The 22478-nt window shown below is 42.2% G+C and overlaps 3 protein-coding genes and 1 pseudogene across 3 annotated transcripts; 1 reads left to right on the top strand and 3 right to left on the bottom strand.

The window, feature by feature from the left end:
• The first annotated feature begins 2996 nt into the window (after positions 1–2996).
• LOC136548790 (uncharacterized) lies at positions 2997–6259 on the top strand. Its single transcript, XM_066540186.1, has 3 exons — positions 2997–3023; positions 4974–5156; positions 5588–6259. Exons 1-3 carry the CDS (start codon positions 2997–2999, stop codon positions 6257–6259), a joined length of 882 nt encoding a protein of 293 aa, XP_066396283.1.
• A 6694-nt stretch (positions 6260–12953) lies between these two features.
• LOC136552057 (probable sarcosine oxidase) lies at positions 12954–15041 on the bottom strand. The gene is made up of 2 exons (XM_066543604.1): positions 14543–15041; positions 12954–13639 (listed from the first exon to the last, which is right to left on the bottom strand). The coding sequence occupies exons 1-2, from the start codon at positions 15000–15002 to the stop codon at positions 12954–12956; spliced, it is 1146 nt and encodes a 381-aa protein (XP_066399701.1). The 5' UTR covers positions 15003–15041.
• A 261-nt stretch (positions 15042–15302) lies between these two features.
• On the bottom strand, positions 15303–16851 carry LOC136548789 (pathogenesis-related thaumatin-like protein 3.5; annotated as a pseudogene).
• Positions 16852–18092: 1241 nt separating this feature from the next.
• On the bottom strand, positions 18093–20986 carry LOC136552056 (small ribosomal subunit protein bS16m/bS16c-like). Its single transcript, XM_066543603.1, has 3 exons — positions 20754–20986; positions 20531–20576; positions 18093–18438 (listed from the first exon to the last, which is right to left on the bottom strand). The coding sequence occupies exons 1-3, from the start codon at positions 20884–20886 to the stop codon at positions 18201–18203; spliced, it is 417 nt and encodes a 138-aa protein (XP_066399700.1). The 5' UTR covers positions 20887–20986; the 3' UTR covers positions 18093–18200.
• Positions 20987–22478: the final 1492 nt, after the last annotated feature.

The raw sequence follows: 22478 nt of genomic DNA, 5'->3' as shown, positions 1-22478 counted from the left end.
GTACGAAATGATCTGCCCTTTTGATTTTAAACCGAACTGATTCTTTATCATTTTGGTTACTCTGAGCAACAACTCATCAGCATTTGAATTTGGATTTTTTTATAATTGCTGACCCATCTATGGATTAAAATTTTGGGTACCTTGATACTCTGGATTTAGAATCATACGAAGGGTATTATAATCTGTGCCATAATGATATCCTTGTGGAATCTCTATCTGTTGAGTCATTTACTGATTTGTTGCTTAAATTCTCTAATTATGAATGTTGGGATTCATATCTCTACGAATCCTTTGAACTGATGATGCTATTTTTTGAGCCGACGGTGGTATTTGGCCTGATGTGCCAAAATTAACCATCTGATTCTAAACTTGATCCATCAGCTGTTGCACATGCTGCACTGATGATCTAGGATTATACTTTATTTTATTAGTAGTAGCATCTTAAACTTGCTCGGATGAGCTTTGAACTGTCTGGACATCATTATTGCTAGCTGGTGCTGCTTCTTGATGGCTAGTACTAACTTGATTAGTCCCCTGAGTTGACGAATGTGGGATGTTGTAATAAACCAATCCAGTCTGATTAATTGGATATCCATGAAACACCTCTTTGATGGTATTATGGAAAGTATTCAAGAAAGCTGTATTATGATTCAACATGGCATCATGAACATATTTGTTTGCAGCATCTACAAAGAAATGTCTATCATCAGCTTCATTTGTATCTGATTGTCCATGTATCAAAACTCTCGGTAGTGGATATTTCTAAATAACTTTATTATCACGTGTCTTGGTGTAGGACAATAAACACTTATTCTGAAACTCCTCTATAGCTTTACTAATGACATCTTTATTCCCATCACGTAAGCCTTCATAAGGCACCATAAGAATGTCCATGTTGTTGTGAACTGCCATGACGATTGTGTGTCCCACCGAGCGTGCCAAAAAGTGTGTTGGTGCAAAACAAATGTGGCAATACAGCCAACATATAGCAAGCCGGACGATCTGAGAGAGGTCAACTCGTAGATCTTGCTTGGCTTCAACACAAGACCAGTCGATCCTGAAAATCCCAAAGACGTGTCAGTCAATTTGACCTACAATCGACAAGAAGAGAAAGCTTATTAGTAATTTAGGGTAGAACATGCCGGTGTTGTCCCAATAGTTCCAAGTATGCTGCTTTGAGAGCAGCCAAACAAGGGGATCGACTAGATAGCCGATATGAGGAGGAATCGACTGTGAAAGACTGTGATGCTCGCGGGTCATGATTGATTTATGATAGCAAGTACGATGCACCCAGATATAAGTAATATGAAGAAATTTCATCAGCTAGATGGATATAACCAGTGTAAAGCATTGAGCCGATAAGTTTAACGGGATAGGATATAGCATGCGAATAAATCGACTGTCTAGTATAAATAGATCTACAAACGCTCTAAATCTAATTTATTACCATCAACAGTGAGGTTCGACCGGATCGATACAACTATGATAATAGTAACAAACTAAAGCCAAAGAATCTATAAAACCATATATATATTGGCAGGTTCATGGAAAACATGCTATATGTGTGAAAAGTACAGGTGAATTAGCTAAAATAGTTAATGCAGGCATAGCAAACAAACATAGTACATATCTCAGTCAATAACAAAACCACTAATCGATCATTTCTAACCCAAAGTCTTACCAGCGAGGTTCGACCAGATCGATGCAGCTATGGTAGTGTCATTAGATTAGATCTCATTAACTAGTGGGTTTATTCAAGATTGAAACATGTCCTTGGATATATACTATGTTTGACTGGAATAGAGATAAAACAACCGATCTAGCAGAATTAAGCCATCGATTATAAGATTTAAAGCATGACCAGATTAGAGGACGACCAATTAAGATGGTATGATGCTGATCTATCTCTATCTCAATTGGGTGATTTTGTTATAATTAATAAAATATTAATTATAGCAAAATCGATAACTGGTGAATCAACAAAAAAAAACAGCAAGGAAAATCTTACTAATCTTAGTAGATTCGATAACTGATGATATTGTATTAAATAAGTTATTTAACACAAGATCGATAACTTTGATCTATATTATGATTCATAAGAGATCAGTCAGCTGATGCAGCCTTACAAATAATGATGTAGATCGATAACTAACCTATATTATACTTGTAAAAGATCAATCGGCTGATGTAGTTTTACAAGTATAATATAAGTCATGACGGTACTCACAGACAAGTCGGAGGTTGATCAGTCGATGCAGTCCTGCTTGTTGAAGAACTCATCGAGATCTACAGTACTCCTACTCCTAAGGGTTGGCGTGAAGCAAAAAAGAGCAATTATATTGATTGATTGATTGTCCTTTTTACAATAACCGGGGCCCAATATTTATGCCCAAAATCTAAACATGAATCCTACTCAAATACGACTCATTACAATTCTTGGAATAAAAGAAAACACTCCTAACTTAAGATAACATGGACCCTAATCTTTTCCTTTTTGTAGAGTCCGACATATTCTTCCCCACGCCATCCGTACGTAGTCCATTGACATTGTCCACTGATGTCATCATAAAATAGTCAATTCTGACACTGCTTCAAAACCAGCCGATATTGATTCACATCTGATCGATTCCTTAATGATACAATCTTATAAGCTTCGAATTCCCGTGTTCTCCTTTCTAAATTTTGGTCTAAACACATGCCTTCCAATTTTGGGATAAAAATGATTTTATTTTAAAATTTCTATTTATTTGTTCACCGTGTCGCAACTGTTTATTACGAAATATACGCGCGACTCCTGATTTCTTGGCCTGAATTTTATATAATACCCCAATAATATCATTTTCAACTCACTCGGCCTATTCGCTTTCCCCTTCCTTCTCGAGGATGCCTCAACAACCAAAACCACTATTATCAAGGCCTTAACCCTAGCAAATCCTCTGCTCTATCAAGTTGTTATTCAAGTAACCTTCCTCAGATTCGGATCCATTTTGGCTGCAATGGCGACCAGCGACCACATCCCTGAGGTGTGCTCTCAAGTTTCCATCTTCTAAGTATTAGTCGTTACCCTGTATTTCCTTTCTTCTCAAATTTATTTCTATCTAGTTTCTAGAAAATGAGGAATGGAATTATGATTCTATCGGCTATTGTTTCTAATGTCTATTATCTTGGGCCTATGGGTGACCCTGATCCATCTAACTTTATTAGTCAAGAAGTCAACCGAATCTCCTTCAAGCAATCTGTAGTAGATTTGTCCTCCTAGAACACCAAAACTCCCTTTAGAAACTGGCCCAAAATGCCTAAGGGATGGAGAGATTGGTTTCATAGGGTATTAGGGGAAAAGGCTAGAGATTAGGAGATTTATGACTTAAATCAATGCTTGACACTCTCACTATCTGGGATGGAGAGGAATGATTCACTTCTGATTTCTTTAGCTTACTTCTAGTCCAACACCCTAAATACTTTTATTTTTTTGTCACGGCTCAATGACCATCACCTTGCCCAATGTTTACTTGTTGACCAGCCTTAGAATAACAGGATCAATGCAACCTTATGACTTCTTAAGTGCTGGATCCAAGAAATTAGCCAAAATATTATATTGCACAGGATGGACAAGCTACATTCTGAACCACATTAGAAATGGATTGACTGTTGCTGAAAGGGAACATGTAGCTTTCTTGAACATGTGGCTGAAAAGATTCATTTTTTGTGGATCATCCTATGGTCTAACTTTCAATCATAAATACTTGGCAGAGCATCTAGCAGCTGGTAATGAAATCACTCTTGGAAAATACCTGCTAGGATCTGCTTATCATGTGATATATCATGTAGCTGTTCAGTTACTAAAGAATGAACCAGTGCATACCATTAGTGGCCCTTGATGGTTAATACAACTATGACTGAACCTGTATATGTACAAGATTGTAAGACCAGATCTCAGAAATCTGAGCTTTCCTTCTTCCAACTTTGCTGAAAATCACAAAAGAAAAGAAGGAAGAACTCAACAGTGCATGAATTATGGTGAAGCTACATCAGCCATAACAATTGCTGTTGATGTAGGCCATCTCTTCAAGAAATTCTACAGAGGATTTGATGCAAACATCCTGACTTGGCTGTCTTATGATGAAGATGAAGACAATGAATTAGTTCTGCCAGTCAAATTTTGATTTGAATCAGGCTGCTCAGATGAAACAGCTGCAGTAATTTTCAGTTGCATCATCAAACCCTATGTACTGCCAGCTGAATTTTCTATGGTCGTGGTAAAATGGCTATCGGTTCCTTTCTCCCAGAAAATCTTCTAACTTACGAATTCTACACTCCTTGTTTTGTGGCTCGTCAATTTGACCTTGGTCAGCTGCCTTCTTAACTGTTCTTCAAGAATATACTGAAGCCAAGAGAATGTATCAATGAAGTAATGGAAGCCTCCAAAGTCTTTCAACTAGGATCATACCTTCCTTCCTTTTGCTTGCATGACTAGATAAGAGTCACCTTCTCTTTCAATCTGTTCGACTCCTGGTGGCAAGAATGACACTCCCATCTCTTATGTGGGTCAATCCATCCTAGATGCATAGCTCTAGATGAAGATTTTGCTTCTGACAGTGAGGTAACTTACCATTCCTTTTTAGAAAAAAATATTCAATAAATTCTCCTGCCAACTATTCTAACAAATTTTTTCAGGAGATCGAATTCGATCCCCCAAGCATGGATAGGAAGGGACATCCCATAGAATACTACCCACCATGTCCAACATCAAGAATGGAATCCACAACACCCATCTTAAAGAAACTAATGAAGACCCTAGCTACTCTGGTAATACTTACATACTTGTTTTCCAAACGCAAGGCAGCCAGAGGTGTGACTCAGAAAACCACCACTAGAAAAAGACTCTGCAGAACCAAACTATTAGCTGCTTAGGTAAATCAACTGATCTCCCACAAGATGATATTCAATTTCTAATTCTGATTCTTTCCTCTTAGTTATCAATCATTGCATCTCAATCTACTCTGGGTGTTGAACTATTGTCCCAGGCGTTTAAATCAACACCGACTAAACCTTCATCGGTCGATCCTCAAAAGAAGCTGATTTTGGTTGAAACAACCGATGCTTCTAAGACAGTAGAAGACAAGAACCCTTCTACTTCACTTCCTAATGTTGTCAAGGTATCTCGTCAAAACTCTTAATTTTTATTCAATTTTCACTCTTCTCTAGCCATTTATCATGCTAAACACTCTCGAAAGAAACATTCATACAAGATCAGAAGTCTGACAGTCCACCAGTTGAAAATGATCCTGTTGATGTTGACACCTAGACTATCGAACCTCTAGTCTAGCAAACAATTGATGGTAAGAAAGTCATATACCTAGTTTATCTTTCTGCAACCAACATAATCTTTTTTTTTAATTTCCCTGATGTCTTCTAATACCATTACTGAAAGTTTAGAGCCGATTTAACTAGATACTATTGGTGCATCATCAGTTGTTCCATCTCCTCAAATAGAAACTACCCTAGAAAATGTACTATGTCTCCTCATTCTTCTTATTTTCAAACCACTTGTTATTTCTTAACAATTTTTTTCCTTACCCACCTATAGGCACTTAACTCACCAGCTCTGAGCTACTCTTTCAATTTTGAAGAGTATATAGATGAAGATGAAATCAGCTCATCAGCCATCTCTTCCAAAGAAGCTTTGTTAGAGGAGATAAAGAATCGGCTAAAAGACATGCTGCCAATGCTTAAAAAGAATATAGCCGATTTGGTCCAGGATACAGATCTAGTCAGAAGAACTTTCCTAGCCATTAAGGGTAACTTGCATTCGAATCTTGTTGAAGTTCGGACACCTTTATCCAACATTGAGGATCAAGCTCCAAGAGTAAAAAGGGCTAAGAGAAACCTAGCTGATCGCAAAGCTTTATTGGCCAAGAAGAACTTCAACAAACAAGAGGCCAAAGAGCTAGCACAGCTAATCGATAACTTGAAGAACTCCTCCCTCAGGATCGAACTAGAGCTAAACCAACTGAAAGTCAAGCATTCAGAACTCGAGAAGGAACTGGAGAATGTGAAGGCTATCATCGATCGCCATGAGTCCAATCTGGCTCAAATACCCAATGCCATTAAACAGAAGAAACAGAAAATGCTGACCAAGGTCAAAGAAGGTAAAGCCATCTGCAGCACCCTCGAGAACATCTCTAGATTAGCCGAAGAAGACAAGCAACAAATTGTAGAAGTTGATGCTATCCAGCTAAAAGCATTGAAAATAATCTAGGATGTTCTAAACTTGTAATCTGCATACCAACATTTGTAATATATACTTTGTGTAGAACCAATGGTAACCATATTTTCTGCTGATCTATTGTATCTCTAATCTCAGCTAAAGAGCCAATTTGAAAATAGCTGATTCTAGACCTCTGACTTTAATCCAATTAAGTCTGAAAATACGGCCTCCACTAAGAAAACTCCTCAATCTTCCATTCTCAATTATCAATGCACATTCTCTTCGGTATTAGTGGGGTGGCGCTTCACCTTCTATTAATTTCGGTTGCCTTTTGTACATCTCGAGATATCTACTACCTCGCTTTGTGGATATAAATACCACCCAAAGGCTCCGGCCTCAAACACATCTGTATTTGTAACTGCTTTCATTCTCTTGCAATATTTCCATCTTTACAAAACCTATAGCGGTTCCCTTTTCTCCTCCTTTAGATCTAACCAAACCCTATGGCTGGCGAGGACAACCGGGACAAGCGCACGATGGAGGAGGTCCCGAAGGAGAACCTGCCAATGAGCCAACGCCTTCGCCGTATGAGGTAAGATCGACATCTTCTGCTCATGGCAATGAATTTTTATGACTTGTTTATAGGTTCGTCCTAAATGATAGCCTTCGATCACTTCATCCTAGGGCTGGTGAGCCTTCTACCGCCGCATCTGCTACTGCCACACTGGACTCATCGTCGGACTCCTTCGACTCCTATAGCGGCGACGACGCTTGGTGTTTCCTTCGAGAGTGGAGGGTAGCCCAGGACCGTTACTCTGAGGCAACTCGAGAGGACGGTTAGCTTGAGATCTACCTTAGGGCCTCTCATGCTGCCCTCCTCACCACTAAGGAAGAGGCCAACGTCGTCCGGGCATGGTTGGCCGAATCCGATGCCATGGTGGCAGGTAAAATAATCTTTAAGAAAACCCATATTTTAATTTCCACTATCTTTGTCTTGATAGCCCCTTTGTTTCTATGATTATCAGCCCTGACAGTGCAGTTGGAGAACCTCAAACTAGCGGCGAACGCGGCTATGACAACCGTCAACACCTGGGGCCCTCTCCTCAACAACCGTTTGCATGACGTCTCGGTGCGTGTCTAGGAGATCGCCCTCCACGGCGTTCACCGTGGCGCGGTAGTTGCCCTGGCCGCGGTGTAGGTTCAGACCAAGCACTTCCTTCGCATCATGGAGCCGGGCTTCCCGACGGCTGGTGATCCCGACATGCATGTGGACTTCGACGACGCTGCAGCGACCATCATGGACATTACCTCAGCCTAGGACGTCATAAATAAAAATTTTGAGTAGTTTATACTAGGAACAAACTATGAATAAAGCCCTTCTTTATGAACTCGTCTCTGAATCCGATTATCATGATCGTCTGTGTGTTTGTTTTTTACTCTATAGACGATACATGCCGTATCGGCTTTCACCCCTCTGGGTCTGTTTTTTGAACTAAAGACGATACCCTTCTGGTATCGGCTATTAGAACCGATGACTAAACACATTGGCTGTCAAGTATTAATTCAAACGCTATGATAATATTTCTTGAGATACTTTCCATTGACCGCTCTCTGATAAGTTGCAACTGCATTCTTCAAACCAAAGGTCATCACAAATTTCTTGTTTCTCGAAACCTCTAAAGAAACTAGCACCTGATTCATTGGTTCTTTGCCTTATGATCATCAAATCCGTGATTTTCTTTTCTCCTGTCGCAGTATAGAAATATGTATAAAATTTCTTCTCTAAGTCAGTCCAATTGGTAATAGAATTAACCGGTAACGATGAAAACTAGGTAAAAGCTGGTCCTGACTGGGACAAAGAGAAGAAACAAACTCGATGAGCTTCTTCAATGGATGCTTCACCCAACTGAGTAAAATATCGACTGACATGTTCTATTATAGTTGTACTATCTTGATCAGTTAACTTAGCAAATTCTGGAAGCCTGTAATTTGTAGGAAGAGCAACCAAATTATATCACTCTGGATATGGATGTTTGTATAAAAAGTTCCACCCTTTTGGTTTTAAACCGAACTGATTCTTTATCATTTCGGTTACTCTGAACAACAACTCATCAGCATTTGAATTTGGATTTCTTTGTAATTGTTGATCCATATGTAGATTAAAATTTTGTTTATCTTGATACCCTAGAATTGGAATCATATGAAGGGTACTATAATCTGTGTCATAATAATATCCCCGTGGAATCTCTATCTGTTGAGTCCTTTGCTGATTTGCTGCTTAAATTCTCTGATTGTGAATGTTGGGATCCGTATCTCTACGAATCCTTTGAACTGATGGAGCTATTTTGTGAGCCGACGGTGGTATTTGGCCTGATGTGCTAAAATTAACCATTTGATTCTAAACTTGCTCCATTAGCTGTTGCACATGCTGCACTGATGATCCAGGATTATATTGTATTTGATTAGTAGTAGCGCCTTGAACTTGCTCAGATAAGCTCTGAACTGCCTAGACATCATCATTGTCAGCTAGTGTTGCTTTTTGATGGCTAGTATCGGCTTGATTAGTCCCCTAAGTCGATGGATATGGGATATTGTAATAAACCGGTCCAATCTGATCAATTGGATATCCATGAAACACCTCTTTTATGGTATTGTGGAATATGTTCAAGAAAGTTGTATTATGATTCAACATGGCATCATAAACATATTTGTTTACAACATCTATAAAGAAACGTCTATCATTAGCTTCATCTGTATCTGACTGCCTATGTATCAAAATTCTCGGTAGTGGATATTTCTAAACAACTTTATTATCACGTGTCTTAGTGTAGGGCAACAAACACTTGTTCTGAAACTCCTCTATAGCTTTACTAATGACATCTTTATCCTCATCAGGTAAGTCTTCATAAGGCACCATAAGAATGTTCCTATTGTTGTGAACTGCCATGACGATTGTGTGTCCCATCGAACGTGCTAAAAAGTGTGTTGGTGCAAAAAAATGTGGCAATGTAGCCAACACACAGCAAGTCAGACGATCTGAGCGAGGTCAACTTGTAGATCTTGCTTGGCTTCAATACAAGACCAGTCGATCCTGAAAATCCCGAAGACGTGCTAGTCTTTTTGATCTACAATCAACAAGAAGAGAAAGATTATCAGTAATTTAGGGTGAAATATGCCGGTGTTGCCCCGACAGTTCCAAGTATGCTGCTTCGAGAGCAGCCAAACAGGGGGATCGACTAGATAGCCGATACGAGGAGGAATCGACTATGAAAGACTATGATGCTCGCGGATCATGATTGATTTATGATAGCAAGTACGATGCACCTAGATATAAGTAATATGAAGACACTTCATCAGCTAGATGGATATAACCAGTGTAAAGCATTGAGCCGATAAGTTTAACGGGAAAGGATATAACATGCGAACAAATCGACTGTCTAGTACAAATAGATCTACAAACGCTCTGAATTTAATCTGTTACCATCAACAGTGAGGTTCGATCGGATCGATACAGCTATGATAATAGTAACAAACTAAAGCCAAAGAATCTATAAAATCATCTATATATTGGCAGGTTCATTGAAAACATGTTATATATGTGAAAGCATAGATGAATCGGCTAAAATAGTCAATGCTGGCATAGCAAACAAATAGAGTGCATATCTCGATCATGAACAAAACCACTAATCGATAATTTCTAACCCAAAGTCTTACCAGTGAGGTTCGACCGGATCGATGTAGCTATGATAGTGTCATTAGATTAGATCTCATTAACTAGTGGGTTTATTCAAGATTGAAACATGTCCTTGGATGTATACTATGTTTGACTAGAATAGAGATAAAATAGCCGATCTAGCAGAATTAAGCCATCGATTATAAGATTTGAAGCATGATCAGGTTAGAGGATGACCAATTAAGAAGATATGATGCCGATCTATCTCTATCTTAATCGGATGATTTTGTTATAATTAATAAAACATTAATTATAGCAAAATCGATAACTGACGAATCAACCAAAAAGAACGAGAAAAATCTTACTAATCTTAGCAGATTCGATAACTGGTGATATTGTATTAAACAATAAGTTATTTAACACAAGATTGATAACTTTGATCTATATTATGATTCATAAGAGATCAGTCAGCTGATGCAGCCTTATAAATAATGATACAGATCGATAACTAACTTATATTATACTCGTAAAAGATCAATCGGCTGATGCAGCTTTACAAGTATGATACAAGTCATAACGGTACTCACAGATAAGTCGGAGGTCGATCAGTCGATGCACCCCTGCTTATTGAAGAATTCGTCGAGATCTACAGTACTCCTACTCCTAAGGGTTGACGTAAAGTCGAAAAAGTATTGTATTAATTGATTGATTGATCGTACTTTTTACAATAACCGAGGCCATCTTTTCTTTTCTTTTTTTGTAGAGTCCGACATATTCTTCCCGACGTCATCCGTATGTAGTCCATTGACGTTGTCCGCTGACATCATCATAAAATAGCCGATTCTCAATCTTCTCTTTTAATCATAAATGACATCAAAACCAGCCGATATTGATTCACATCTGATCAATTCCTTGATGATACAATCTTAGAAATTTCGAGTCCCGTATTCTCCGTTCCATGTTTTGGTGTAAACACAACATGCTCTGCTTATCCGATTAGGCGGCATCTCCATCACGATTTCAGGGATGCCGTCGTTCGCGCGCGTCGACGTCGTGCGGATTGAGTCCAAGACCTTTCTTCCATTTGTAAATTTGCAAGTTTGTGAATAATTTGATGATATTTGTGAATAATTTGATATATTTTCTCTGGTATCTAGAATCCATAGAAAAAATTTGTAACTTTTTTTTTGAAAATTTAGCATATATTTGTCTGAGATCTTATGTTATCCTCAAATTACATCGCTCTATCCGATAAATTACACTGAAGAAATCATTGTAAATATAGTAATAAGATGGTGTAAATATAACTATAAGACAGTATAAGTGCATGAAAAAAAATCTGGTTATTGAGAGATGCTAAAACAACCCGTTATTGGCTAGATAGATTCTTTTCACCGCTTTTGGCTTAAAGTAGGTTGAAAAGCCCAAACATTAGCCTTGATAGAGCACCTCCGTGTGTACTAAATATATACATTTTAATTGAGATCTTAGTTTAAATTACAATGACCTATGTCTCATGGCATCATAGATCCTGAATTTGATTTTAGAATTTTGACTTGTAGTCGGATCTTTTTTCCTATCTATCAATGAAATGACATGCACCTCTCTTACCCATTCAAGAAAAAAAATTGACTTTAGAATTTTGATCTTATTAGTTGTCATAAATATAATTCACTGAGTTAAGTTCAAACTCTAATGTTATTTGCACCTTTAGTAAAAACTAATACTGTACGAGCTAGAGCAGCACTCGTCCAGACTAAGACACTAAATCATCCATGGCGTCGCTCAATGTATGACTGCAAAGTCAATCTGTAATGCAATTTGAATAATAACACGCTAAACCTTATAAAACTAGACTATACTAATGACAAATGCACCACGCCGCAGTCACCACCGCTGGCAGTGAGACCAGCAGCCTGAGGGTCCGTTTAGTTAGTCTTGAGTGGACCTAAGAACCATTCCAGCTGATTAAAATTATATAAATTAGTGAACCATTTCAATTGGGACTCGTTCCGAAACGAACCCTGAGGCGGCTCGCATCGCACGTTGGCTCCAAGCCGGATAGCTGCGGGGACTTGGTGGAACTAGCTGTAACCTGCGATTCAAGCGGTGCCACGAGGCCTGCCATGAAAGGCCGCTAGGCGCTAACTGTGAAGCATCGGCATTCCGTACCTAAAGTTCAGGTATAGTAGCACCTTGAACGGCTTCAAGGCTTCAACGTTTAGGAAATGCAGTGCATCACTATTTCTGTTTCCAATATACATGCATCTACCATGCTTCTCTTCTATGCTCGGGCTGTCAAGAGTCTGTGATACGTCCTCTGCTATCCTGCCATAAAAACTTCTCCAGATAGCATATAGGAGATATTTATAAAAGCTTATTTCATTGATGAAAAATATCAGACATGCAGTTCTTGCATAGTTCCTTCCCATCAACGAAGCACAGACGACGTGTCGATGAGTCAGTACCTCCGCAAACAAATTCGACTAAAAACTTCATTATTGCCTGCAAGTGTCCGGGAAGGAGGAATGTATCCTTGTGACGACAACCACCCAACATCACTATGCTTATGCGACTGAAACGGCATATCGCAAAGTTCACACCAGATACCTTTATGAGTTTCTGCAATAGTCATCTGTAGCTGAATGCACTATTAACTGAATACTGAATACAGGTGAGCTGGTAGTTTTTGCTAAGCATGCAGAGCAGATGCACCATTTTTTTTAATCATGGAGAGCAGATGCACTTCAATTTTCCAAGACTCGAGAAACACAATGGAGATACACCATCCGTTCCAAATTATAAGTCGCTTTTGACTTTTTTTTTCATCCATTTTATATCTAGACATATTATTATATCTAACAAAACTGATGTACCTAAAAAGTCAAAACGACTTATAATTTGGAACGAAAGGAGTATATAGGAAGTCTCACAATGCCATGTTCAATAGATTATCACAGTGAACAGACTTTGACACATATTCATGGAAGGAGAGCTTGTATTGAGATCATTTTGAAGATTGTTGGAGGTAGGATCTCCAGCAGGACACGGTGTTCATCTGCATTAACGATCTCAATAATCCCTGAGGTTTCCCTTCGGGTTGTCCACAAACCTGCCAATGCTGAAGTGCCCAAGCTCCAAACCAGCCGCCGCAGCCGTGCCGGCCTCCCCGTCCAAAGCCATCTCGGCCAGGATCCTTCCAACAGCCGGTGCCATCTTGAATCCGTGGCCGGAGAACCCCGCACCCACGACAACGTCCTTTCCGAAATCACCACCCAGGAAGTCCATCACGAAGTCCTCGTCGGGGGTCATGGAGTACATGCACGGCAGTGGCTTGAGCGGCCGCTGCACAGTGTCGATGTGGTCCGGCATGAAGTCTCGGATCCACCGTGCCATGGGCTCCACCAGGGCGGCGGCGTCATCAGTGTCCGTGGTCATGTCACCACGGCTGTCCGGATGGCACGGTGACCCGCCGTGCATGGCGATCTTGATCAGGCCCGGGAACTCCATCGACGGGGTGCCGTAAATGATGGGGTCGCCATAGCTCGCGAACGTTGGGAAGCTGGCCTCCGGGGTCAGCTCTCGCTCCCGGCCGGGCTTCGCCTTCCAGTAGCACAGGAGGGTGTGCCATGGTTGCACAGGCAGATCCATGCCGGTGACCGACCTGACCAGCTTGCTCGTCCAGGCGCCCACCGTTATGATACATTTTGCTCCATGGAATTCCTCGTCACTCGTCGTTTTCACCAAGATTGATCCTTCTGCTACATAAAATTGTGTAAGAGATTTCAGAGCTGTATAATTGGCTGGTGGAGTATATACTTTTACAATGATTTTTTTTTCGAATGACACGATCTTAAAACGGCAAAGCAACTTGCGAGAACACAAGAGCAGGTAGCACTTGCAATTTACACATCACCTCAGCCTTTGAAAATCGGTATTTTTTCCGTCCAATTAAAAATGATCTACAATCCCAGTATTTGATTGGTACTCTGTTAGATTTTTTATGATTCCACAATCGAGCCAACACAAGAAACAACATTAGCACGTTGCTAGGAACTACTCCTGGTGCGGTTTGAAATGGGGGGAAAATGTGACAGTGAAATTAGTAGTACTTCGTAACGGAGGGCATGTTTATATCCCTTACAACTAATAGTTACTCCTTCTGTTGTTTTAGCTTTCTACCAAGTATAACAAAGATTCTCTAAATCTTGACATAAGGTGTGTCCACATACATGCAACTTGCCGTGAATCTAGACATCCAAATGAACTATCAGAACAACAGATATAGTGAGACAGAGGAAGTGAGTGCTAAAATTTAGCCGAGGACAACTAATACGTCCAACTAATATCTTACCTACCACCCAACTAACAATTAGTTATTGGCTGGTATTTCCTTGCTAACACTCCGGCTAACATAGCTAATAGCTGGATCCTGCCGCAGAATTTTAGAGGGTTTAGTACGTGTGATGTGACAAATAAGAGTGACAGTTAGCTGTACAATTCCAATTAAAAATACAGGGAATTGACCATGATAGAAATAAAATAGCAATTGCAAGTGATGGTATGGTACACGGCAATCTACTCTTCCATAGCAAGAACAAGAATGTTAGATTTGAAACGACAGAGGGGAGGAAGAAGACAAGAGCGACGCCCGCGCTCACCTCGCTTAGTGACATCGACCACCTCCGTCCTGCACGACGGCGCCCTTGTTGGCAAGATCCGGAACATCTTAACCGCCTTGGTCGCCTGTATCACCCCGCCGAGCTCGCTCGCCGCCGCCATCCACCCGTCGGGCACCCTGAACACGTCAGCCCCTGGCCAGGCCGAGCCCTCGACGACCTCAATGGCGCTGGCGCCGCCGTTCCTGACGGCGGCGAGGAGCGACGGGTCCCCATCGAGGTGCGGCGTGGGCGTGAGCACGCGGTCCCCGTCCCCCGCCTCGGCCTGGGCCTCGTCCCAGAGGCGGCGCGCCAGGCGCAGCATGGGCGTGTAGTACGCCTTCGCGTAGGTGGAGCGGGTGCCACGGGACTCGCCGTGCGAGGAGCCGCGGACGTGGAGGCGGTCGAAACGCTCCAGCAGCAGCACGCACGAGCCGCGGGAGGCCGCCGCGCAGCTGCCCATGATGCCCGCTCCCTCCACGATCACGTCGAAACGGCGGTGGACGCCGCCATTCCGCTGCACACTGTCCTCGCTGATCGCTCTGCTTGACTCAGCGAAAACACCGAGGGCTCCGATGAACCCGGCCTGTCTTCCTCCCTCGTCGCAGATGCAATGCAAAACCCGCAAATTCCGCACCCCGCAAAACAGCGCAGACAACCACAAGCAGAAATCGACGTCACACCACCACCCGAACCACATCGGCGGAGATCACCCACCGCACGGATTTCCACAGCTGGGCCTGGGACCCACACGCACCGGAGCTCACCTGGGTCGGATCTGGATGAACTCGCGCGCGCGAGGGCGCCTTTTGAACGCCCGAGCCGTGCTCCCTCCAGCTCCGCCGCCGCGGAGGCGCAACCACGCGTCCAAGCCGTGCGTCTCAATCTGTCTGCAATTAAAATGAATCAATGATTTACAAATCTATACAACAGTTTTCCCTTGTATTCACTAGCATCTAATAATCCACTAGTTAGACAGACAATTTCCGCTAATAGCACGAAGCCAATTCCAGAAAAGGTTTGTTCAGTCTCTTGGGTCTTTTCCTCGATCCATAACTACTGCTAACATGTTCACCTGTGCTCAGATCTTCCATTTCTTCACTAAGTTCTTCGAGAAGGCAATGCACGAACAAGATCAACCGAGCGCCGTCAGAAAAAAAGAAGACGATCACTAGCAGGAGCAGGAGCCGCGGCCCGCGGCTGCATGCATCTTTTGCTCGCCGACGAGGTAGTCGTCGCCGGTACACGAGAACCTCCGCTGCCGTAGTTGTAGATTGGCGGTTTGAAACCGCCGTTGTTGTAAATCGGCGGCGCACTGCCATCGCCGGTGCTCTGGCCGTCCATCTGTGCTCCGAGAAATATCGCGTCCGACCTCTTTATCCTGCAGAGACAGGTGATGAGAACAACCAAACAAATGCATGCGTGCTGACGTGCTGTTGTATTGTACATTGACAATGGCAGGTCGATCCGGGGAGGTTTATAATAATTGATGAATTAACCGGAGGTCGGGAGGCAGAAGGCGATGGTGTAGTCCAGGGCCTTGCAGGTGAATGTGCTGGTGCTGTCGTCGTAGGCGTAGCTGTACGCGCGCGGGCACGCCGACTTGAAGATGGACGAGTACACCGTCGGGTGGCACGCGTCCGGCGTCCCGTACGCGCCGCTGCAGCAGTACCTGTCCTGCCCGAACGCCTCGCACGCGCTCCGGCACGCGATGGCACCGCCGCCGCAGTCCACCTGCAGCTCCCTCGGGCACGCTAACACGAAACGAAAGCCACGGTCAGTCAGCCGGTAAAAGGTTGTCGCCGGAGTAGGGACCGGACAGCGGCACTCACAGCGGTTGAGGTCGGCCATGCATCCGGTGGCGTTGCACGCGCCCTGGCGCGCCCGCGGGATCGCGACGACCGGCAGGTTGTAGCCGTCGACAAGGCTCACGTCCTAGAAGTCTTGACAGATGCCCTGCCCCAGGGTGGCCTCGAGCAGCGTGGCCAGCGGCGTGGCGCCGGAGCCGCGGCACTCCAGCCGCCCGCCGCAGTCGCCCGTCTGGCACACGCCCGCGCCGTCCGCGTCGAACAAGCACCCCGTCCGCGCCCATATCCACCCCACCGTGCCGCGAGCTGGACCGTCTGCCCAGGCTCGAGCCTGAACCCCGTCGTGGAAAGCTGCGACGTTCCGGCGCCGGCGAGCGTCCCTGGCCATATCGGGTGGGAGCAATAGTTGGAGATAGTGAACGTCATGGCCATCGAGACATGGTGCCATTGCACGAACACCAGAGCAAGCAGACACAGCTGACGAGTTCTTGGTTGTTCTCCCATGCTACTGATTTGGCTATGGCAAATCTGACAACCGATGTGAATCCGAGGGAGAAAGGGGAAGGCGCTGGAGGCACCCTTGAGAGATTTAAAGCTCGAGGCAGGCGACTGGTGACGAGGGAGGCAAGCCAAGTGCTACCAAGACAGCTTTTCTTGGTGAGCTTGGTTTAGCATGTCGCATGGATGGGGTGGCCTGGGAAAGAAGAAATACCTTTTAGATGCGGCAAGCTGATGAAGTTAACATGAGTTGTTTGGCCCATGCTGGTAAAGCTTGTGATTGTGTAGTGTTTGCCGGTCTGAACCAATCTACGGTGTCTATAGAGCCTGAACATTACTGAGAACTGAACTTTTGTCTGAAATAGGACAGGTTGCAACTTTCAGTACTGTAGCTGGACGTGCAGAGAAACATTGGGTGCAGGGATTGATCTTAAGTTGGACTGTATTATAGCATCACAAATGTTGGAATATTGCAGCGTCAATTCCTACATGTTAGTCAGACTTGCAGTCTCTTGCACTACACTGGAATTATCGCATCCAGGAATTTCAATTATTCTTTGAAGTACGGTATGTAACAAGCCTTCAGTTAAATTCCAAGTGTTTTGGGCATAGCCAGTGAATTATTAATCTACGATACAATCCTGAGAAGATACTTCAGGAGGCAAACATGGCTACGACAGTAAGAACTTAGAACTAAGTCAGGAATCCCACAAGAAAGCATCTGCGTGAACAAACAAACAGGCACAAGGATGACATATTCACGTAGACGCATCAGTCTGATTGGAAAACGCATAAAATTGATCATACAGGATCTAGCAAACTTATTATGCTTACTCTGCAGAAACTGTTAGTGCTACTAGGTAGAGCATCTCGCCTATCTTCCAAGTCACCTCAGCATGCATAGCATCGTTTGATACGAGAGCAATATTACATATTAGCAGTCTCAATTTAAGCAAAGCATCAAGAAAGTGATCACAAAGAATTCATCAAGGACCGACTTATCATGCGTATTCCATTTCACATGCAAATCTTATTAGCCAAGCGCAGAGAACTTAAATGCAAGGCAGAGCTCCTGACCTTTTTCTTTCAAAAAAAAAAGTGCAGAGAATACTAGAGATCACATGCTGATGGTGATGCACACACTGGCATTGGTTTTACATTTTCTATGAGAACAAACAATGGCACTGCCATTTTTTAGAAGAAAATTGGATGAAAGATTACCTGTCTAAAAGTTTGCCACATTGTACTAGTACTCAAGTCTTGTCAGAAGCACAACAAACAAGTTTTCTTTTGCAGCACCGTTACATATGCTAAATAGAAAATACATCATATTTTCATATGCTAATATAAAAGGCTTATGAAGCCACCTCATCTGTAGGCTCTTCAGCATCGCCTTCAGGAGCATTGGAGTCATCGACAATTGTGACGCCCTCGAGATCCAAGGGGCGCCCAGTCATTGGATGAATGGGGCGCCTATCACGTGGCCCACCTTTCCGTGCCATAGCTAGCATTGGAGGTGGTGGCAGAAGTCCAGCACGAAAGAGAATACTCTGCACAGGATCTGATGGCTGTGCCCCAACTGACAGCCAATACCTACAGCAGAAGAAAGTTGTTCTTTGTTACATGGACTTCAATGCAGAAAATAGATGAAGGGAAAAAAAAGCTCGACATACTTAAATGTAACTTGACCAAAGATATCAATGTTGATAGAGAAAATTCCCTATTTGACTCTAGAAAAACTTCTCCTTACCTATTTGACATCGAAACTTAAAATCTTCCCTACCTGTCACCTATTTCATCTTTTGTTCCCTATTTGACACTTCCGTTACTTTTTAGTTGTAACAATCTTAAGTCCAAGGTAAAAAAACCATCTTACCCCTCCTATTTGTTTTTTAGACGTGCTGTGTTCAGGTGTACCAAAAAAAATAAGCAAAAAAATAAACGAGACAAAAAAATATGCAGCGACATGAATATAGCACGCATGAAAACACACGTAGTAAGGGTAAGATGGTCTTTTCACTTTGAAGCCACAGAAGTGTCAAATAGGGAATAAAAGATGACATAGGTAACAGATAGAGAAGATTTAAGTTTTGGTGTTAAATAGGGAAGAAGTTTTTCTAGTGGCAAATAGAGAATTTTTGACATGCTTGAATTATTGATTCTTGACCAAATGATAAAACATAGAAAGTAGATAATATAGGACTAAAGGCATTATTTCTACTACTTATGCTTCCAAGTACATCTTACATACTCCATATATAAATTTTACTTTCTTCACCTATCATCTTGATTCTTGTCCACTTGAGTTTCGCTAGAAAAAAGAAAGGAAAAAGTCTACTTAGCCCCCTCAACTATTAGTGGTTGTCTACTTCACCCCCTCACCTATAAAACCAGGTATTCTACTCCTCAAACTATTGAAAACCGTCTAAATAACCCCCTGAGACGGTTTTAAAAGAGGTTTTGCTGACGTGGCATATTAAAAAGTCTATATACCCCCCTAACAATCAAGGATTGACTACATGACCCCGTCAACTATAAAATATATATTGTAGCCCTTAGCATCTAATAATGTTCAAATGATGGTCATGTAGGGTCATTTGGACACCGTATCCCACCACACTGGCCTAAGCACACATGCTTGCACACAGGCCCATCGACTGCCTCCCTTTCTGTCTGAACTCTTTCTAGGCTTGTGCTACCGCCGGATGAGCACCACCTTGTTTCCTACTCCACCTCATGCACTCCTCGATGTCATAGAGCACATGCCTACGCTTGTGCCCTTGTCATCCGGCTCCTCCCACTCCCACATCCTCGCCCCTCTCGCTTTCTCCTCTGATTGCTACCTAAAAAAATTAAAGGACGACCGGATAGAGCATGTGGGAGGGGCTGAACGACGACAATGTGTAGGCGTGGCGTGCTTGAGCTCAATGCCATCAACGAGTGATGGGGGGTGAAGCAGGAGACAAGATGCCACATGCCTCGTTGGACGGTGGGTCAACCTAGAAAGAGTAGGGAGGTGGAGGCAACAAATGGCCTGCATTCAAGCATGTGTGTTTAGGCCAATGTGGCAGCTGGATACGGTGTCCAAACAACCCTAAAGACCATCTGATGAGTCATTTGAACATTACTTGATGCTTTGCGGGCTATAATATCATGTTTTATAGTGGAGGGGGTCATGCAGTCAATCCTTCGTACGTCAGGGGGTTATATAGACTTTTTAATATGCCACGTCAGCAAAACCACTTTCAAAACCGCCTCAGGGGGGTATTTAGACGGGTTTCAATAGTTTGAGGGGTATAATACCTGGTTTTATAGGTGAGGGGGTGAAGTAGACAACTACCAATAGTTGAAGAGGTTAAGTAGACTTTTTCCAAAAAAGAAACAAATATACTTCCCAGAGAGAGGTCGGTACAGCAATGCTTGGCAATTGGCACAGCATAATCAACTAGAAGGGTGAAGCTCCTGCTTTCCTGACATCCGCAATGGTAAGGTCTACCACCCTAAGCTACGTATGGGTAATACGACTGTCTAAATTAGTCCCCATTAAATTCTTTATATGCTTCTAGAACCAATCCCACGTTTAGTTTTAAAATGCTTGACTGAAGATATAGCAGTTAAATTTTGCACTAGATGCTGTAATAGCTTATAGTTGCAATAAACCCAAATTTAAGCAAGTGAAACTTACTTCACCCGGTCAAATTTCAGGCCCATCCTCTTGCCTCCATCCTTCCCTGCACACGACAACAAGGAAAAAAGATCCATCTTTCATCAGGTATATTCAGTCACCAATAAGCAGGCCAACAGCAGCAGCAGAAAATGGTTCTTGAGGCGGTAAAGAAACGAATCAATCAATCTTAATGGGGAAATCTAGGGGCTAGAGAGGAAGGAGGGCAGTAGCGTAACCCAACCTGGGAGCGGGTTGTAGTAGCCGAGGACCTCGAGGTGCTTGCCGTCGCGCGGGGAGCGGCTATCGGCGGCCATCACCCGGTAGAAGGGCCGGTTCCGGCACCCGAACCGCGCCAGCCGGATCCGTACCACCATGGCTCTAGCTTCCTCGGTTTCCTAGCCGCTTCCGCCGCCGCCGCCTTTCCCACCTCCTCCAGCTGCGGTGCTGTCGTGTGGGCGAAAGGGTTCAAGGGAGATGGGACGACCGGACGATGCCAGTGAGACCGACAGAGTGGGCTTCAATATGGGCCGGGCCTGTACGCGTCCTCGGCTTAAAGGCTTCCCAGTTAGTTACCGTTGGGCCGAAATGGAAGGCACCCAGAGTTCCTATGCTAGCTTTGGGCCCACTCAAATGTATCCCCAGTTTCTGTCCTTTTTCTTAATAGTTTTGTGATTCCTTTGGCATTGACAAAATAATCTGTGAAACTAACATTGTATTGTGTCCTTGATAAAAAGTGAACTTCAAAAAATGAATTGTTTTGATTCAGCATCTCTTTCTCAACGCAACAACTCAAAATATTAATCTTATATTGAGGATACCAAGAAATGACACCATATCATAATATGTATCAGTAAACTCTAATATATATCAATACCCCCTGCTTTTATCTGTGCAAAACCAAAAATAATAGTAACTAATCCTATAAATCTATGTCGTTGCTTAAGAATCAACTGTTCTTCTTAATCAATCAATTCTTATGTATAGAGAGAACGTCTCTAAAAAATTGCAAATACTAATATGTTAAGAATTAATTGAGTTAAAAAAAAGGTGCCATCGTTCATCGTTGGCACGAATCACTATATTCACAAAGAGTTGGGTCACAATTTGTATCGACTAAAAAACAGTAGGAATTCCAAAAAATAGCATGTTCCCGAAGAGCTATATACATTTTTTTGCTGGTCAATCAAGGACGATGACAATGCCAAGCAACCTCATCATACATTTGATCCCATCGAGATATCTTTGCAAGGTAGATAATTTTATGTTTAATATTTTTGCATCTATGTTTTGGGAGATTTTGTAATTTTCTCTTTTTTTTTCTTTTGCTCTTATAAGTCTCTACATTGCGAAAGTCTAGTTTTGGTTATCGACCAATTCATTAACATACAACTGAACCACTTTTTATTAATTTAATGACAACAAGACCTTGTTATAACTAATTTTACTAAATCCGCTACTCTTCTTTTGCATCAACAATTAATAATCTTTTTTCTTGACTTGTTGCATTAAAAACTAAACTACAAGCTTTTGATAAAAAACAAGTTGGTCTAGCAAGATTTGTAATATGAGTACCTTTATGCTTTTGCCGAGATGTAAAGCACCATTTAGGATTTCGTTTCTTAATACCATTACCGAAAATAACTTATGCTTCTATCATCTATTTCAAATTGATGTTTCAATATCTCCTTGTCATTTTATCCGCACTTTATTTTTCTTTTTCTTTTTGTCTCACCATTACAAAGTTAATTAATTTTTAAGATTAAGAGAGTCGGAATAGCTTAAAATAAATAATAATTGTTCCAACTGAACCTTCTACTCATAATTGACCATTGATACACTACATGGTATAAATATAGCCTTAATGAATTAATTGACTTCTTGTACTTATCAAAATTAAATTACAAATAAAATGTCGAACCTATTAGCATTCTAATGTCAAAAGTATAGTTTAAATTAAACTAAAAAA

The sequence above is a fragment of the Miscanthus floridulus genome, chromosome 4 (assembly GCF_019320115.1).
Source record: "Miscanthus floridulus cultivar M001 chromosome 4, ASM1932011v1, whole genome shotgun sequence".
In the NCBI taxonomy this organism is placed as follows: Eukaryota; Viridiplantae; Streptophyta; class Magnoliopsida; order Poales; family Poaceae; genus Miscanthus; species Miscanthus floridulus.
This window is presented reverse-complemented; position numbering and strand designations above follow the sequence as displayed.

What these genes read in the sequence shown, in the direction of transcription:
- LOC136548790 (XM_066540186.1), top strand. Translation starts at nt 2,997, where the DNA reads ATGGCGACCAGCGACCACATCCCTGAG. An exon ending in CCAGCGACCACATCCCTGAG is followed by an intron (nt 3,024 to 4,973) that starts GTGTGCTCTCAA and finishes CTTTCCTCTTAG; the next exon opens with TTATCAATCATTGCATCTCA. An exon ending in CACTTCCTAATGTTGTCAAG is followed by an intron (nt 5,157 to 5,587) that starts GTATCTCGTCAA and finishes ACCCACCTATAG; the next exon opens with GCACTTAACTCACCAGCTCT.
- LOC136552057 (XM_066543604.1), bottom strand. Translation starts at nt 15,002, where the DNA reads ATGGGCAGCTGCGCGGCGGCCTCCCGCGGCTCGTGCGTGCTGCTGCTG. An exon ending in GGTCGATGTCACTAAGCGAG is followed by an intron (nt 13,640 to 14,542) that starts GTGAGCGCGGGC and finishes TTTATGTAGCAG; the next exon opens with AAGGATCAATCTTGGTGAAA.
- LOC136552056 (XM_066543603.1), bottom strand. Translation starts at nt 20,886, where the DNA reads ATGGTGGTACGGATCCGGCTGGCGCGGTTCGGGTGCCGGAACCGGCCC. An exon ending in CTACTACAACCCGCTCCCAG is followed by an intron (nt 20,577 to 20,753) that starts GTTGGGTTACGC and finishes TGTCGTGTGCAG; the next exon opens with GGAAGGATGGAGGCAAGAGG. An exon ending in CTGAAATTTGACCGGGTGAA is followed by an intron (nt 18,439 to 20,530) that starts GTAAGTTTCACT and finishes CTTCTGCTGTAG; the next exon opens with GTATTGGCTGTCAGTTGGGG.